Here is an 18,788-nt window from a genome sequence, read left to right as displayed (position 1 = left end):
ATAGTAATGTCGGTGACAACGTCACACACCTCAGCGTGACGCTCTCACACACACTGTGGCCATGACATGTCTCTCACCGTGACACAGACATACACCGCTCTGAGAGAACAGCGCACCCCACGCAGATACTCCACCCACCGTGACACCACGAGGCCCCTCATCCTGACATTTCCTTCGCCTTGACATCGAGATACACTTCACTGTGACCGGGTCACCTCCCGCCGGGGCACAGAAACACTTATCACAGCGACAGCGACACGCCACTCACAGAAACTCGGACATGGCCTGCTCGATGCTGACGCAGACCCCTATAGTAACAACAACAAAACCTTTTGCGGGACATGGATATACCCCTCAGCGTGACAGACACGCCCCTCAAGGTGGCGCCAATGCCTCTCACTGTGTAACCAGCACCTCCTTCACTTTGACACCTTTCACCGTGACACTGACACAACACTCTCTGTGACCCGTTCGGTAGCGTGACGCTGAATCATGTATCACTGTAAACGCTAAACGTCCTTCGCCATCTCTCTCAGTGTCACAGATTCGTCAGTCTGTCACTTCCGACCGAAACTACCATAAGTTAAACTCAACCCTTCAATCCAAACTCTCTGCGCTCAACTCCAGTCTGTCCTTGCTCCGTCACCAGTTCACTGAGATGGAAACGAAGTACAGATCTGTCAACGAAACCAAGGCTCAAATCTGTGAATTGTTGACCAGCAGAAGAGGTGAGGCATCATCCCCCTCTTTCACCCGCTCCTCATCACAGGGCAGGCACGGAGAGAGGAAGCGTGACTCTGTGCTTGACATCGGGAGTGTGTGAAAGATGGTATGGAGGGTGATTCACTCTGTGTTTGACTCGGTGAATATGTGATGGGGCTGGGTGGAGGAAGTTTCACTGTCACTGAGTCAAGCAGAATGTGACGGGACGTTGTGGAGGTGGATTTACTCTGTGTCTGAACACGAGATTGTGAGACGTAACATTACAGCTTCACTCTTTGTCTCACTCCGGGAATGTCGGAATGAGACAGTATGGATCCAGCTTCACTGTGTCTGACCCCGGGAGTGTATGATTGGACGGTGTGGGGGGTGCCTTTGCTCGCTTTCCGACTCCTGTGCTATTTGATGCCACCGTGCAGAAGGAGCAGCTGTGTCACTGTGTCTGAAAAAGGGAGTATGCGGCGGGATGGTGCAGAGAGTGTTTCATTTAGTATTTGATCACGAGAGGTGTGTTGGGGAAGTGTGGATGGAGGCTAACTCTGTGTTTATCCGCACGATGATGTGATGGGAGAGTGTGCAGGGAGTTTCACTCCATGTTTGACCAAAGGAGTGTGTGATAGCGTGGCGGAGAGAGAGAAAGCTTGAATCTGTGTCTGACCCTGGTCGTGTGTGATGGGACAGTGGGAAAGAAGCATCGCTCTGTGTCTGACACCGGGAGAGTATGATGAGACCGTGAGACAAGAGCTTCATTCTTCGTCTGCCCCCGAATGTGTGTGACGGGACATTGTGTGCAGAACCCAAATTTGTGTAGTTTCATTGCGAGTCTTATCTCGGAAGTGTTGGATGAGACAGTGTGAAGGGAGATTGTCTCTGTCTGATCCCGGGGGTTTGTGATTGGATGATGTGGAGGGAGCTTCACTCTGTGTCTGACCCCGGAAGTGTATGATTGGATGGTTTGGAGGGAGCGTCACTCTGTTTCTGACAAATGGATAATGTGATGAGAAAGTCTGGAGGGAGCATCACCAGCCCAGGATTGTGTGATGGGAAGATGTGGAGGGAATTTCGCTCGGTGTCTGACCACGATTGTGTGAAGTGATGGTGTGTAGAGATCCCTATTCTATGTCTGTCTTCCGCTGTATGTAGGCGATTGACTTTTACCTGTTCGGAATTTTCAAGGGACTGGTAAGGAGGGTGATTCATTCTGTATTTGACCAGTTGTGTGTGATGGGTCGGTGAGGAGGGATCCTCTTTCTGTGTTTGACACACAGCGGATGTAATGGACAGTATGCAGGGAGATTCAATGTTCCTTGTTCCTAATTTTCAGAGCAAACGTTTTCCCAGGAATGGATCAGAAATGAAGAAGGGTGTTATTTTATATCCACGTTTAAATATTACTACAAAGAGGCGAAAGAGTATTGTTTGAACACCGATTCTAAACTTCTTGAAATAAATTCAGCAGAAGAAGAGGTACGTGTCAGATCGAAGGAAGATATATCCACACCAGAGTGAAGCTCCCTCCACACCGCTTGATCTCACACTTCCGGGTTCAGACACAGAGTGAATCTCCCCGCTTCTAGTCACAGCACACACTCCCGGTGTCAGAACTGAAATGAATCTCCTTAACACCATCCCATCACACATTTCCGGGATCAGACACAGAGCGAAGCTCCCTCCACACCGTCACATTACACACTCCCGTGGTCGGACACATAGCGCTCCCTCCATACCGTCTCATCACACACTCCCGGGGTCAGACACAGAGTAAAGCGCACTACACACCGTGCCATGACATTCTCCTGTTGTGAGACACAGAATTAAGCTCCTTCAACACCATCTCTTCACACTCTCCTGGAGTCAGACATAAAGGGACTCTCCTTAAATTTTGCTCAAATTCAATCATTAATGATAGCAAATTAATTTCACAGATTTATTTTAGCAAAACTTTCCACGACCAAGGCATTTCATACTGGATTGGAAAATGCAAAGACGGGTGAGATTTGGGATCTTGTAAGCTTTTGGGAGAAAGTGGGTCGTCGGATTGATACAGGCTGCGAGAGGCGAGTGGGCAGTGGATTCATTTTGGTGACTGGCAAAGGCTTCGGGAAGTTTGTGTGCAGTGGGAATAGTTTGTGGTCAGACATGCGTTGCTAACGGGAGTCGGCATTGTAATGACTTTGGAGACAAACAAGGGCTGTGGGGAGAAAATGGGGAATCGGGGTATTTTAAAGACAGAAATTTCTCCGATGAGAGAATGGGCAATTTGATTTGTTTGGGGTTTGACACGGGCTGTTGGTAGAGAGCGTGTAGTAAATTTATTTTCACCATATAACAAGAAAAGCATTACAGCACGGAAACAGGCCATCCCGGCCCTTCTAGTCCGTGCCGAAAGCTTTCTCTCACCTTGTCACCCCTAACTGCACTCAGCCCATAACCATCCATTCCATTCCTGTCCAAATACCTATCTTTTTTTAAGACAAAATCAAACCTGCCTGTGCTGCTTCTACTGGAAACTTGTTCCACACAGCTACCACTCTCTGAGTATAGAAGTTCCCCTTTGTGTTGCCCCTAAACTTTTGCCTATTAACTCTCAACTCATGTCGTCTTGTTTGAATCTCCCCTACTCTCAGTAGTAAAAGCCTATCTACGTTAAATCTAGCTATTCCCCTTGTAATCGTAAATCCCTCTGTCAATTCCCCGCTCAACCTTCTACGCTCCAAAGAATAAAGAAATAACTTGTTCAACCTTTCCCGGTAAAATTCGTGCTGAAACATAGGTTACCTTCCGGAAATTTCGTCGGTACTCTATTTATTTTGTTGACACCTTGCCGATAATTCTGTGACAGAATAGTACTCAGAACTCCAAATTTGCCCTCAGCAATGTCTTTTACAATTTTAACATTACATCCCAACTCTGACACTTATATAGGCCAACATACCAAAAGTTTTCTTCACCACGCTATCCACATGAGATTCCACCTTCAGGGAATTATGCACCAGTGTTCCTAGATCATTCTGTTCTACAGCATTCCTTATTGCCTTACGATTTACTATGTATGTCCTATTTTGATGAGTCCTAACAAAATGTAGCACCTCACGCTTATCAGCATAAAACTCCATCTGCCATCTTCCAGCACACACTTCCAGCTGGCCTAAATCTCTCTGCAAGCTTTGAAAACATGCTTCGTTATCCACAACTGCACCTGTCTTAGCATCATCTGCATATTTACTGATCCAATTTACTACCCCACCATCCAGATTGTTAATGGATATGAAAAACATCACTAGACCAATTACATATCCCTGTGGGACACCACTAATCACCGGCCTCCCACCTGTCATACAGTTATCTACCACTGATTTCTGGCATCTCCCATCCAGCCACTGCTGAATCCATTTTACTACTTCAATATTAATACCTAACGATTGAACCTTCCTATATAACCTTCCGTGCGGATCCTTGTCAAAGGCCTTACTGAAGTCCATATAGTCAATATCCACTACATTACACTCGTCAGGCTTCCTTGTAACCTCTTCAGAAAACGCAATAAAAATTGTCAAACATGACCTTCCACGCACGAATGCATGTTGACTGCTCCTAATCAGACCCTGTCTATCCAGATAATACATACCATATCGAAGAATACTTTCCATTAATTTAAACAGGACTGACGTCAGATTTGCAGGCCGATAATTGTTAGGTTTACACGTAGATTATTTTTTAAACAATGAACCAGATTTGTATACGCCAATCCCCCGGCACCATCCCCGTTTCTAATGGCATTTGAAATATTTCTGTCAGAGCCCCTGCTATTTCTACACTAACTTCCCTCAAGGGCCTAGGAAATATCTTATCAGGACTCGGAACTTATCCATTTTTTTATTCTTTAAAAGCTCCAGTACTTCCTCTTCTTTAATCATCATAGTGTCCCTAACTACCCTACTTGTTTGTCTTAACTTATGCAATTTAATATCCTTCTCTTTAGTGTATACCGATGAAAATAAATTGCTCAAAATCTCCCCCATCTCTTTTGGCTCCACACATTGCTGTCCATTCTGATTTTCTAAGGGACCAATTTTATCCCTCACTACCCTTTTGCTATTACTATAACTGTAGGAACCCTTCGGATTTATTTTCACCTTACTTGCCAAAGCAATCTCATATCTTCCTTTTTCTTCCTTAAGATTCTTTTTACATTCTGTATATTCCTCGAGCACCTCATTTATTCCATGCTGCCTATATTTATTGTAGATCTCTCACTTTTTCCGAACCAAGTTTCCAATATCCTTTGAAAACCATTGCTTTCTCAAACGTTTAACCTTTTCTTTCAACCTAACAGGAACTTAAATATTCTGTACCCTCAAATTTTCAACTTTGAATGACCTCCATTACTCTATTACATCCTTCCAATAAAAATAACTTGTCCTAATTCACTCCTAAATCTTTTCGCATCTCCTGAAAGTTAGATTTTCTTCAATCAAAAATCTCAACACTGGGTCCAGTCCCATACTTCTCCCTAATTAAATTTAAACTAATGGTATTGTGATTTTAGGACCCGCAGTGATCACCAAATCATAACTCCATCACCTGACTTATCTCATTCCCTAACAGCAGATGCGACAGGTCCCCTTCTCGTGATGGTACCTATATGTATTGCTGCAAAAAGTACCATAGTGCATACATTCCACAATTGTAAACCACCCAGCCGTTTTTCAGAATGGGCTTCACTGTCTATGTGTGGAAAATTAAAATCTCCTACAATCACATCCCTATACTTAGTACAAGTATCTGCTATCTCCTAAGCAATTTGCTCCTCCAATTCTCACTCCCCGTTAGGTGGCATATAATTGTTACTACACCTTTCCCATTCTTCAAATCCACCCAGATAGCCTCCTTAGACAAGCCCTCTAATCTACCCTGATTAACCACAGCTGTAATATTTTCTCTGACAAGCAATGCAACAACTCCGATTCAATCACACATGAAGCAGCGAAATCCACGAATATGTAGTTGCCAATCACACCCCTCCTGCAACAGTTTGACTAATTACTACAACATCATATTTCCAGGTATCAATCCATGTTCTAAGCTCATCCACCTTTCTTACAATGCGCCTAGCATTGAAATAGATGCATTTCAAAAACTCTCCACCTCTTTCTCTTTGTTTATCCCTAACGGTGCAAACAACATTGTTATAATTTTCTTCCTTCTCCCTTACATTTTCGGTCTGAGCGCACCCCTTCTCTGTCACTTGTCTATGCTCCCTCACTCACTGTCTACGAGCTTTCTGTATTTGTCAACGAACCTCCTCTCCCCTAGTCTTTTCAAATTGGTTCCCACCCCCCAAACAGTCTAGTTTAAAATCTCCCCAGTAGCCTTAGCAAATCTCCCGGCCAGGATATTTGTCCCCCTGGATTAAAGTGTAATCCATCCTTTTTGTACAGGTCACACCTGCCCCAAAAGAGGTCCCAGTGATGCAGAAACTTGACCCCCTGAACCCTGCACCAATCCTTGATCCAAGAATGTATTCTCCACCTCATTGCATTCATACTCTCACTGTCGTGTGGCACAGGCAGTAATCCTGAGATTACTACCTTTGTGGTCCTTCTTCTCCACTCCCTTCCTAGCTCCCTATAATCTCCGTGCAGGAACTCTTCCCTTTTCCAACCTATATCATTGTTACCTATATGTACCACGACCCCTGGCTCCTCATACCCCCAACTCTGGATATCATGGACGCAATCGGAAACAACCCCGACCCTGGCATCAGGGAAGCAAACTACCATCGGGGTCTACAGACTACGTTCACAGAAACGCCTATCTGACCCGTTAACTATCGAGTCCACTATTACTACTGCCTTCCTCTTCCTTTCCCTACCCTTCAAATCTACAGAGCCGGACTCTTTGTGCTGGTGGCTCTGCCACTGTCGTTGCCCCCAGGTAGGTTGCCCCCCCCCCAATAGTACTCAATCAGGAGTACTTATTGTCAAGGTGTACAGCCACTGGGGAACTCTCTACTGCCCGACTCCTCCCCTTCTCTTTCCTAACTGTGACCCACCTGCCTGCCTTCCGTGACTCTGGTGTGACCACCTATCTGTAACTCTTCTCTATTATCTCCTCACTCTCCCTGACCAAACGAAGGTCATCAATCAGCGGTTCCATTTCCCTAACACGGACCGTTAGGAGCTCCAGCTCTGCGCACCTGACGTAGATGTACACGTACGGGAGGCTAGGAGACTCCAGGACCTCCCACATCCGACACCGAGAACAATGTGCTGCCCTCACACTTATAATTCCGTCTTTCCACAAATAAAAAAAAAATGAAAAGCTAAACCGCTGCCCGCAAGACCACGATGCCTGCTGGATAAGGCTGTGTTCCTTTTAAATCTTCCCCGCTTCACTGCCCAACGTCACACGCCTGCGCAGTCCCGCCTCTCTTAAGTCCGATGAGAGGAAGAAAAAATCAAAATGGCTCCCGCCTCACTCCCGTTCCGATCTTCAGACTTCCTTCTCCAAATGTGGGAAGTGACATGGGCTCTGGGAAGAGAGTGCGAAGCGGGAGTCTTTTGGTGGTTGGCACAGATCTTTAGGGAGAAGGCTAGGTATTAGGATTATTTTGGGAAGTCGCACGGGAACTTGAGGTGAGAATGTGAAGTGCAAGTATTTGGGGAACTAGCAAGGGGCCGGGGTAGAGGGTGGAGCTATGGAGCTCTTCTGGGAACTGACCCAGTTTGTTGGAGAGAGTGAGGCAGTGGGAGCACTTTGTGGCTTGGATCACGTCTGTCGGGAGAGAATGATGGGACTTTGGGGACAGACACAGATCTGTGGGGGAGAGAATGGTTCAGTGGGAGTACTCTGGGGCCAAAGACACGTCCGTGGGGAGAGCATGGGAAGCGGGAGATGTTTCGGTGATTGACACAGGTTTCTAAGAAGAGGGTTGAGCAGTGGGATTATTTCGGGGACCGGCACGGGATTGTAGGGAGAGAGTCAGGCAGTGGGTGTAGTTTAGACTAACACTGATCCGTGGGGTGGGAGTGCTGAGTGTGAGTACTAAGGCAGAAAACACAAGCCTGTTGTGAGACTGTAAAGAGGTGGGAGCATTTTGAGGACTGACATGGGGCCTTGCGAGACACTGGCGCTGTGGGAATGTTTTGGGGACAGACATTGGCCTGTGAGGAGATGGTTGGGTGCTGTAACTATTTTGGTCTCTGGCACCGATCTGTGGGTAGAGAGTAAGGCAAGGAATTACTTTGATTATTGACACAGGGCTGCAGGGAGAAAGTGGGTCAGTGGGTGTATTATGGAGACTGGCACAGGGCTGTGCTGGGAAAGTGGGGTTCTGGGAGATGTTGGGGTGCCAAAGGTCAATGGCAAGGGAGGGCTTCAGTTGTTTTGGGGACTCACTGCTGGAGGTGCGTTAAAAATGTTTACCCTTCTTTGACAGGAAAGTGGCTTCGAAAGTCGTGTACAGGATGTACGATGAAGATCCCGAATGCGATGTATGTACATATGACAGTGAGAATAAAACTTGCAATAAGGTTCGTTATCGCTTCATCTGCGAGAAGTCTGCACCTTTGTGCCCGGATATTTCTGAAAAGATCCAGGGTCTCTGTCAGCAACCAGTGGGACCGACTTGAATGTAATGATAAATCCCTCTTTCTCCTCCATTTCACTTAACCACTCGCACTACCCCTTCCGCACTGCTGCCCCTCACCCTTACCCTGTTCTCCTCTTTCCTTCTATCGCAATCTTAATCATCATCTTGCCCTCTCTTTACACTCGTCAGTACGAAGTCTCACTCTCATCCCTCTCCATTCTCGCCTCCACAGTTTCATCTCCTTTTTCCCTCACACCGCTTTCTTGCCTTCCTCTCCCCCAATTCCCCCTTCTGTTCCCGGTCTCTCCCTCGATTCTCTATTCCATCTCTACCCACACTCCCCATCCCACTGTATCTCTTTAATCTACACCAACTTGCTCCCCGCTTCTATCTTTAGCTGCTTTAGCGTTTATGTTCTCGATACGCCAGTCCTGGGGAAATAGAGTGCACGCATTCGCCTGATCTGTGTCCCTCGTGGTTTTGTACACCTCTGTAAGGACACCGAAAAAAGTCTCAGAATTCCCAACCTCGCTCCACAACTCATTCCCTCCGGCCCGGCAGCATCCACGGAAATCTCCCTCTGCAATCTTTCCAGTTCGTTGAGATTTCTCTCAGAGCAAGGCAAGCAGAACTGAACTCCATACCCCAAGTGCGGCCTGACCGACGTCATCTGCAACTGCAACGTGACCTCCGACTCCCGGTCTCAGTGTCCTGACTGATGAAGGCCAGCGTGTCAAATGTCCTGTCCACCTGTATCGCATCTTTTCTACCGGGTTCACGGTCCGGGTTATTCACTGTGACTTAGACCACCTGGGATTTGTTCTTTTGAAGAATCAGTAGGGCGCAAATATATAAGATTAATGTCAAATGCAAAAAGCTAATAAATGCCGCAAACATGTTGATGTGGTGTTGATGCGTCCAAGAATATGCTGGCGGAGGGGAAGAAGGTGTTCGTGGTTCATTGAGTTTTCAGTCTCCTGTTCGTCGTCAACCCTCCTTCCTAGACAACCATGCTCGTCACCGTCATCCACGACTTTCCCTACAGTCCTCCCCGTTTCCAACACCGTCATCTTCTTCTACACACCCTGTCACCATCAACCCTTCATCCACTACACTCGTGCCATCTCCGTTATATCCTCCTCTCGCTGTCTCCCTGACCCGCTCCATCCCCTGCTGGTCCTCCACGGTTCCATTAATCCCCTCATCCTCTACACGTCTCCCTCCCTCTCGGTTCTGAGCCTCTGCACCGTTCTGTGTGAACAGGCCGATCGTTTCGTTCGACACCACTTCATCCCAATGACTGATATCTCACCACCACGTCCGTTCTCCCACCAAAACCATCCCCTCTTCCAGTTATCTCCTGTTCCCTGCACTTCCCCTGAACAGAAACTCACGCACATTCTCCGAGCCGGCACACAATTCAAGATATCAGGAAGGGCGGAGTTTTGGGGATTGGTGATAGGGAAGGAGCTTCGGAATATCGGAGATACTGAAGGGACCCGGGGGAGTGAGTTTCAGTTTGTGTCTGAACCCGGGTTTGTGCGATAGGACGGTCCGGAGAAAGCGTCACCCACTGTCTGACCTCAGGAGAGTGTGATGGGACTGTGTAGAAGGAGCTTCAGTCTGAGTCTGAACATAGGTGTGTTGCATGGGACGGTTTGGAGAGAATTTCACTCAGTGTTTGAATGTGTGTGTGTGTGTGTGTGTGTGTGTGTGATAAGCCGGACTGGAGGGAAAGAGTGGGGGGAATTGGATTTGTGTGGAAGTCAGAGGGTTTATCTCTTCGAATCTTCAAGGAGGAGATTCATGAGTGAGAGAAGACAGAAAACCGTTGATAGATTTGTTTTCAGTTTACTTATTGATTCTTTTTTTATAACCAGCGTCAGAGCAGTAGCAATAATTGGCAGGAGAATTGAATACTCCTTTGCGAGATGTGGGAAAGATGGGAGACCTCCAGAGTTCCCGACAACTTCACCTGCATGAAGGTGATCCAGCTGCACCTTCTAAAACACAGTGTTTGGCTCCTTGAACCAGGAGGGTCCTAACTAGATCACGGGTGACGGGAGGGACAACAGCAGGACCCGGAGTCCGGAGCCCCCGGACCGGACCAAAACCCGGAACGCGGTTCTGGATCGGACCCGGACAGCGGTACAGAGTTGGAACTATAACTGGATGAACTCGGGACATTCGGGAAGCCGAGGGGGTGATAGGGAGGCCATATAGAGATGTATTTATGCCCACTGTGTAGGATACAGAAAACTGGGTGACAGACATGAAGGTGAAAGGGGTTAAACAACCAGAGCCAGTGCAAAAACGCCTTGTGGTCAACCCGATCAATAACAGTTAGATCATTTTGGATACTTCTGGATTGGAGGAGAGAGGTACAAATGACCAAACAGGGGAAAGGCACACTGGTCAGATCTCTGGCAGTGAGTATGGTTCTGTGGCACCGTAGGGAATGGTGTGAAATATGACGAGCTGTATCGACAGGGTTGTCTTTGTTCGGGGAACGGAAAAGAGATACTGTGGACGAGAACGAGATTCTTCGATGGTATGCGGTCGTTATCGTCGCCAGTGTATGGGTAGGAAAAGGGAGCGGGTTCTCCAAACTCATGTGTGTGCAGGTGTGGCCAAAGTTAGAAGTACATTCAGTTTAAAATGTGGCTGAAGATCTAGGGTTGCAACGAGGACTTCTGATATGTGAAACTCTGGGCTCTCATGTTTGGAAGGTGCGACCTCTACAGAAGTTTAATTGTAAGTTTATCACACATGACCGTCCATGAATACAGCCAGAGTCAAGCTCCAAAACTCAGCACCAGCAGTCACACACGGCACAAAACACACATAATATGTTCAAAATAGAAAGATAGTAACCATATGTATGATATCAGTAAAATACTTTCACGTTTTATGTACACACGCTCATTTGCGCGGGAGGTCCTAGGCACTTTAAAATCCACCGAAATCCACAAAGTACAACAACTGAGCGTGTCTTCTGCCGAGCGAACACTTGGGGGCAGCACAGAGTCCTGCCTGTCGGTGGCGCCTGAGCGCCCCACGTTGTTCAGCTCCTTCATTTTCTCTGCCACCGAGCAACTCTCTCAGTTTACACCTGAACAGGAGTGGAACTAATATCCCAGCGTGAAGGCTTGAGAGGTCTTTGTTATGTTTAAGCTAGAGTTGCAGGGGGATGATAAACAGAATGTTTGAACAAGTAGCGGAGTCATTGCATGGACTGATGTTGTCAAGACCTCAGACTAAGTCAAGAAGGTAAAGGTTGTGCCCGCGGGGTCTCATGTTCTGAGCTGCGTACGCTTCAATGCAGTAAGAATTGTACGAAAGGTAGATGAGCTCAGGGTCGGGGCCAACGACTGGAAGCATGGTAGTTTAGCCATTATTTAGACTTGGTTGCCGGAGGGGCAGGTCTGTTAGCTCAACCTTCCAGTTTACCGCTGTTTTATCCCTGCTGATGTATATATAATTTAGGCTGCAGCGATACTTTAAAGGTGGAAGTGAGGAATTAGAAATTTATCAACTCGTTCATGGGGCTACATTATCGACCACCGAACAGTCTGCTGATTTAGAGGAACAAACCTGTGGAGAGTTCGGAGTCTATTGTAAGAGACATCAGGTTGTGACATCCGGTGAGTTTAACATTCTGTGAGCCTCATTCTGTGAAAGTTTCCATAATCGGTTCTGTGGCTCAGCAGGGAAGTGGGTGAAATGAGGCGACCTCAGTCGATAGGATTGTCTTTGCTAGGAGAACGAAAAAAAGAAACTGTTGACGAGAACGAGATTCCTCGATGGTATGAGGTCGTTATCGTCACCAGTGTGTAGGTAAGAATAAAGAGCCGGTTCTCCAAACATATGTAGGTGCAAGTGTGGTCAAAAATAAAAAAAAAGAATATTCAGTTTAAAATGCGGCTAAAGAGTTACTGTTGGAACGAGGTCTTCAGATGCGTGTGACTGGGCTCTCTCCCTCGGAAAGTGCGAACGCTGCAGAGGAGACGGTTTCATATAATTTCACTTCAATTCAATTTCAGTTTAATTGCAATTCCATCAAACATGAATACACATAAATACAGCCAGGACCAAGTTGCTAAACACAATACCAGTTGTGACACACGACACAAAGCACACATACTATGTATAAAATAAAAAAAAAAAGATAGCAAGCATATGTAGGACATCAGTAAAATATTTACATGCATTATGTACACGCGCGCCCATACATACGCGCACACATATATAGAACCGAACGTGTCTTCTGCCGAGCAAACGCTTGGGGGCAGCACCGTGTCCTGCCTGGATGCCGCGCCACACCGCCCCACGTTGTGCAGCTCCTTCATTTTCTCCGCCATCGAGCAACTCACTCAGTTTACTCCTTAACCGGAGTGGTACTAATATCCCAGCGGGAGGGTTTGCCAGTGCAAAGAGGTCGGTGTGGTGCTTAGACTAGATCCCAGGGGGATGAGAATCCGAATGCCTTAACAGATAGTGGATTCACGTTTGGGACAGATGTTGTAAAGACTTCAGACAAATTCAGTAATCAAATGATTGAGCCTGCTGGGACTCATGTTCTGAGCTGCGTACTTTTCAATGCAGGAAGTATTGAGGTTTATATTATAAGGAAACGCAAATAGACCAGACAGAGAGTATCTTTTACACCCGGGGTGGAAATGTCTTACAACAGAGTTCCCGCATTAAGTTGAGAGTAGGTATGTTCCCGGGAGGTGAATGTGGCAAGTGTGTTTTTTCTTTCTCACAGAGATTACAGTGTGCGTTGAACGCGCTGCCAGCGTTGGTGGTGGAGGCAGATCCATAGAGGCGTTTGTGTGGGTCTTTAACGGGCAAGTGGGTGTGCAAATAATGGTGCGAGACGGACATTGTTTCGGGAGAAAGGGTATAGTTTATTTGGTATCTCACCAATTTTGGGCCAAAGCGTCTGTTCTGCTCTTTGATTTACGTTCTCTGCTCTATAAAAAGAGAAGAGAGTGATTTCTATTCATCGGGTGGGAAGAGTGGGGGGAGGGGGAATGATGTGTAGAACAAGGAATTTGACGATCTATCGACAAACAGAGGGAAGGACCAATTCAGGGAAGGCACAGGCTGTGAAAAAGAAACACACCGACGCCACCTTCAAAGGGACACTGAAAACCCCTCACTGTATTTCACCCACACAACCCTCGTCGTGACACGAACACGCCCCTCATGGTGTCAGGGACTCACTGACAGACCCTGCACTGCAACACGAAAACCTCATCCCCGTGTGAATAACACTCTCCCTCTAAAAATACATCCACGACTCCTTCAAATACCCCCTCACCTATACACTCCTCGTCCTGTCACAACCCCCTTCACTACATTATTTGTGTCTTTATCATCCTTCTCTCCCTAAAAGTTACCCTGTCTCTGTGACACAATCCCTCCCCTGCACACTTACCCGACTTCGTTATCCTCTACCTTCACTACGCCCCTCCCAGTCTCCCTGACTCGCTACATCGCTTGAAATTAACCCAGTGTTCGTCAACCAGTCCTTCTCCTACACTCCTCCCTGTCTCTGTCACACCTTACCGACACAACACTCATCCCGTTATTATAAGTCCTCCCTCCCATACAGGCTACCCCGTCACCGTATCTCATTCCCTTCCCGACATTCCATTCTCCCTTATCAGCTACTTTCCTTGCGTCCCCTCCCGGTCCCCATTATCTGCTCAATCCCCGAACAATATCCTCATCTCCGTCGCCACCCCATTCGCCTCCCTCTGTGGGGAGTACAGGGAAACGTAACGTGTGGTGTTACGCGCCCCTATTCCACCGGACATCTGTCACCAGGTTCTGAACAACTCTACAACTCTGCATGAACAGGCCGGTCGTGTTGTTCAACAGCAGGTTCGTTAGTGACTGCAATCTAACCACTCTTTCCGTGGCCTCCTCTCTCCACCCCTTCCTTCCCCTTTCTTCAGCACGCCATCCGGTCACAACTACAGACACAAAAAAATCCAGACTACCAGAACGCCGAAGTGCTATGTATTGAGGAGTGGGGAGACCGGGAGCGGGGGAGCTGGACTCCTTTTATCTGACTCTGCGGGAGGTGTTTCACATGTCTGACCCCGGGAGTGTGTGATGGGACGGTGTGGAGGGAGCTTCATTCTTTGTCTTGGAGAGTGTGCAATGGGACGGTGTGGAGGGAGATTCACTGTGTCTGTTTTGGGGAGAGTGTGATGGGACAGTGTGGATGGAACTTCGCTCGCTGCATGTCCCCGGGAATGTGTGATGTCTCGTTGCGTGGGGATTGGCACTCAGTGTATGACTGGAGGAGTCTGTGACAGGATTGTATTGAAGGAGTCTCGCTCTGTCATTGACTCATAGTCATGGGTCAATGGATTTCGGTGTTTAAACTAACTCCAATCAGAGATAGGGAGCAAGAAAATGGTGCTTCACAGGTACGGCCTCAAAGGCTGCAATCCGAACACCCTTTCTGTGGCCCCACTCTCCTCACCTTCCTTCCTCTTCCCTCAGCACATCACTCATTCTCTATGATTCTTAAGTGGGTGAGTGAGCCGGCGGCGGCCCTGGTCCATATAGGTATTAATAACATCGGTATGAACAGGGCGATGGTCCTGCAAATTGCGGTCGGGGTTTTAGAAATTCAGTTAACGTTCTGGGCCACCCCCTCCTTCACAATGAGGCAGCACTTGGCAATATCATATTGTTTAGCAAGTGTGTCAGTTGGTGTAGGTGTGAGGGATTCAACATTTGGAATCGTGGTGTTTCTTTTCCAAGGAACGTGGGATCAGTATAGAAGAGCTGGAAGAATGTCGACACCGGGCTGATGGTGAATAGATATCCGAGAGGGAAGAATTTCCTGGACTTACATGAGAGTTTTTCGGAAAGCTGTTTAACTCGAGTTGCAAAGGGACGGGACTCGAAGTTTCAGAGCAGTTCGCGGAGTAGAACGAAAGACAGATAGACAAGACAACCGGTGTGTTTGTCTGGAGCGGCGGAGGCTGAGGACAAAACTGATATAGGTCGGTATCTGACCGATAGAAACAGGTAGACTCGGCAGCCGGTGTATTTCTCATCTGGGATTGAAATGTCTAATACCAGAGCGTTTAAGATGGCAGGGGACAAGTTTATAAGAGATGTGAGGGGCAAGGATTTGTTAACACAAAACCAGTATATTCCAGTATCTGACTGGAATATGTTTCCGGGGTGGTGGCGGAGGCAGATCGATAGGGGCGTTTAGCAGCCGTTTGACAGAGAACGGACGGAGACGGGCATTGTGCGGGAAGAGACCAGTGAGTTTGATTGGTATAGCACGAAACAGTAGTGGAAGAGAGTGATTTCAACTCAGCGTGGAAAGAGCAGGGGTGGTGAATATCCGGGAATATGAAGAAAGATTAACAAAGTCAAGGAGAGATATTTCCACCGACGACATGGACAGTGAACAACCCACAAAGAGAGACAGATCAGACTCAAGCATATTGCTAATCTACGTTTTAGCATCGACCCTTATATCGGATGGGGGTGGGCGAGAGGGAAAGGGAATGATTTAAATTCCGAGGGTGGGGCGCATCGCTCACACGCTCTGTGTGTGTGTGTGTGTGTGTGTGTGTGTGTGGGTATATATCGGAATGTACGGCTGTAAAAGAAACGGCAACGCAGATTGAGGCCCCGCGTCCTCTGAACGCATCAAAACCTGCAGTGGACCACAGCAGAACTTCTCTTCTGCCGAGCGAACACTAGGGGGCAATACAGACCCATGCCTGGAGGCCGCACCACACCGGCCCACGGTCAGAGGTCATGGTCCACATTGGTACCAATGACAAATGTAGAAAACGGGAAGTGACAACAGACTACCAGGAGTTAGGAAGGAAGTTGACAAGCATGAGCGCAAAGTTAGTGATCTCGGGATTATTGACTGTGCCACGTGACAGTGAGTGTAGGAATTGTATGAGGTGGAGGATAAATCCGTGGTTGAGAGATTGGAGCAGGAAACAGGGATTCTGGTTTGGAAACATAGACACCATACAGCGCAATACAGGCTCGTCGGTCCACGACGTTGTGACGAACATGTCCTTATCTTAGAAATAATTAGTCTTACCTATAGCCCTCTGTTTTACTAAGTTCCATGTACCTGTCTAAAGGTTCCTTAAACGCCGCTATCGTTTCCGCCTTCACCATTGTTGTCGGCAGCTCATTCCACGCACTCACCACTCTCTTCTTAAAAAGCTTAACTACACCCCAGCACCTTAAATCTGTGTCCTCTTGTGGCAACCATTTCAGCCCTGGGAAACAGCCTCTGATTATCCACGCGATCAATGCCGCTCATCTACTTGTACAACTCTATCGGGTCACCTCTCATCCTTTGTCGATCCAAGGAGAAAAGGCCGAGTTAATTAAACCTGTTTTCATAAGACATGCTCCCCAATCCAGGCAACATCCTTGTAAATCTCCTCTGCACCCTTTATATGGTTTCCACATCCTTCCTGTGGTAGAACAACAGAACTGAGCACAGTACTCCATGTGGGGTCTGACCAGGGTCCTATATAACTGCACATTAGCTCTCAGCTACTAAATTCAATTCCACGATTGATGAAGGCCAATATACCGTATGACTTCCGCCACACTCCGGAGCTGTGTTGAGCGTCCTATGGACCCAGACATCAAGATCCCTCTGATCCTCCACATCGCCAAGATTCTTACCATTAATACTATATTCTGCCATCAGATTTCACCTACAAAAATGAACCGCTTCACAACCATCTGATTTGAAACCATCTGCCAATTCTCAGTCCAGCGCTGCATCCCATCAATGTTCCGCTGTAAACTCTGACATCCTTCCACACTATCCATAACACCTGCAACCTCTGAGTCACCAGCAAACTTACTATCCCATCCCGCCACTTCTGCATACATGTCATTTCTAAACGTCACGAAGAGTAAGGGTCCCCGAACAGATCCCTGAGGCGCACCTCTGGTCACCGACGTCGATGCAGAATGTGACATCGTCAACAAGCGCTCTTTCCCTTCAGTGGGTAAGCCAGGTCTGGATCCACAAAGCGATTTCCACTTGGATCCCATGCCTCCTTACTTTCTCAAAAAGCCTAGAATGGTCTAGCTTGTCACAAGACTTGTTGAAATCCATATGCACGACATCTACTAATCTTCCTTCATCAGTGTGTTTAGACCATTCTCAAAAAAATCAACCAGGCTCGTAAGGAACGATCTGCACTTGACAAAGTCATGCTGACTATTGTTTATCATACTATATCATTCCAAATGTTCATAAATCTGGCCTCTCAGGATCTTCGCCATCACCAAGCACTGACGTACGTCTCCCTGGTCTATAATATCCTGGTCTATCTGAACTGCCTTTCCTGAGTAAAGGAATACTATCCGCAACCCTCCAACCCTCCCAAACCTCTCCTGTCCCCGTTGATGATGCAGGGATCACCGACAGAGTCTCATCAATCTCCTCCATCTCCTCACACAGAGGCCTGGAGTTCACCTTATCTGGCCCCGGCGACTTATCCAACCTGAGCAACTCTGCTGTCTCCCCCGTTTCCATACACACTTTCCAACTGTCACACTTGACAGGTCCTTATCTGTACCCGGCGACTTATCCAACCTGAGTAACTCTGCTGTCTCCCCCGTTTCCATACACACTTTCCAACTGTCACACTTGACAGGTCCTTATCTGTACCCGGCGACTTATCCAACCTGAGTAACTCTGCTGTCTCCCCCGTTTCCATACACACTTTCCAACTGTCACACTTGACAGGTCCTTATCTGGCCCCGGTGACTTATCCAACCTGAGTAACTCTGCTGTCTCCCCCGTTTCCATACACACTTTCCAACTGTCACACTTGACAGGTCCTTATCTGGCCCCGGCGACTTATCCAACCTGAGTAACTCTGCTGTCTCCCCCGTTTCCATACCCACTTTCCAACTGTCACACTTGACAGGTCCTTATCTGGCCCCGGCGACTTATCCAACCTGAGTAACTCTGCTGTCTCCCCCGTTTCCATACACACTTTCCAACTGTCACACTTGACAGGTCCTTATCTGGCCCCGGTGACTTATCCAACCTGAGTAACTCTGCTGTCTCCCCCGTTTCCATACACACTTTCCAACTGTCACACTTGACAGGTCCTATTCTTTAACGTAATTACTTCTTGCTCTACACATACTTGTAGAATGCCTTAGGATTTTCTTAAATCCTGCCGGCCACAGCCTTTTCAGGGACCCTTCTGGATCTCCGAATTTCCTTCTTAAGCTCTTTTCTGTTAGCCGTATAATTTTCTAGATCTCAAACATTACCTAGCTCTCAGAAATGTTTGTAAGATTGTCGGCTCTGCTTGACTAGATATATTACAGCATTTATACACCACGGTTCCTGGACGTCACCATAACATCCTTGTCTCATTGGAAGGTACCTGCGCAGAGCGCCACACAAATAATCCCTGAA

The 18,788-nt window shown here is 47.4% G+C and overlaps 1 protein-coding gene across 1 annotated transcript; it reads left to right on the top strand.

Moving 5' to 3' along the window:
• The first annotated feature begins 542 nt into the window (after positions 1 to 542).
• Positions 543 to 8,215, top strand: LOC132388364 (oxidized low-density lipoprotein receptor 1-like). Its single transcript, XM_059960701.1, has 3 exons — positions 543 to 728; positions 2,045 to 2,187; positions 8,162 to 8,215. The coding sequence occupies exons 1-3, from the start codon at positions 659 to 661 to the stop codon at positions 8,198 to 8,200; spliced, it is 252 nt and encodes an 83-aa protein (XP_059816684.1). The 5' UTR covers positions 543 to 658; the 3' UTR covers positions 8,201 to 8,215.
• The last annotated feature ends 10,573 nt before the right edge of the window (positions 8,216 to 18,788 follow it).

Source organism: Hypanus sabinus, unplaced genomic scaffold (assembly GCF_030144855.1).
Source record: "Hypanus sabinus isolate sHypSab1 unplaced genomic scaffold, sHypSab1.hap1 scaffold_305, whole genome shotgun sequence".
Lineage (NCBI taxonomy): Eukaryota > Metazoa > Chordata > Chondrichthyes > Myliobatiformes > Dasyatidae > Hypanus > Hypanus sabinus.
Note: the sequence above shows the minus strand (reverse complement) of the source record. Positions and strands in the feature narration are given on the sequence as shown.

Coding starts and splice junctions, on each gene's coding strand:
- LOC132388364 (XM_059960701.1), top strand. CDS start 659: ATGGAAACGAAGTACAGATCTGTCAACGAAACCAAGGCTCAAATCTGT. Junction 729..2,044: donor ATTGTTGACCAGCAGAAGAG/GTGAGGCATCAT, acceptor CCTAATTTTCAG/AGCAAACGTTTTCCCAGGAA. Junction 2,188..8,161: donor TAAATTCAGCAGAAGAAGAG/GTACGTGTCAGA, acceptor CTTCTTTGACAG/GAAAGTGGCTTCGAAAGTCG.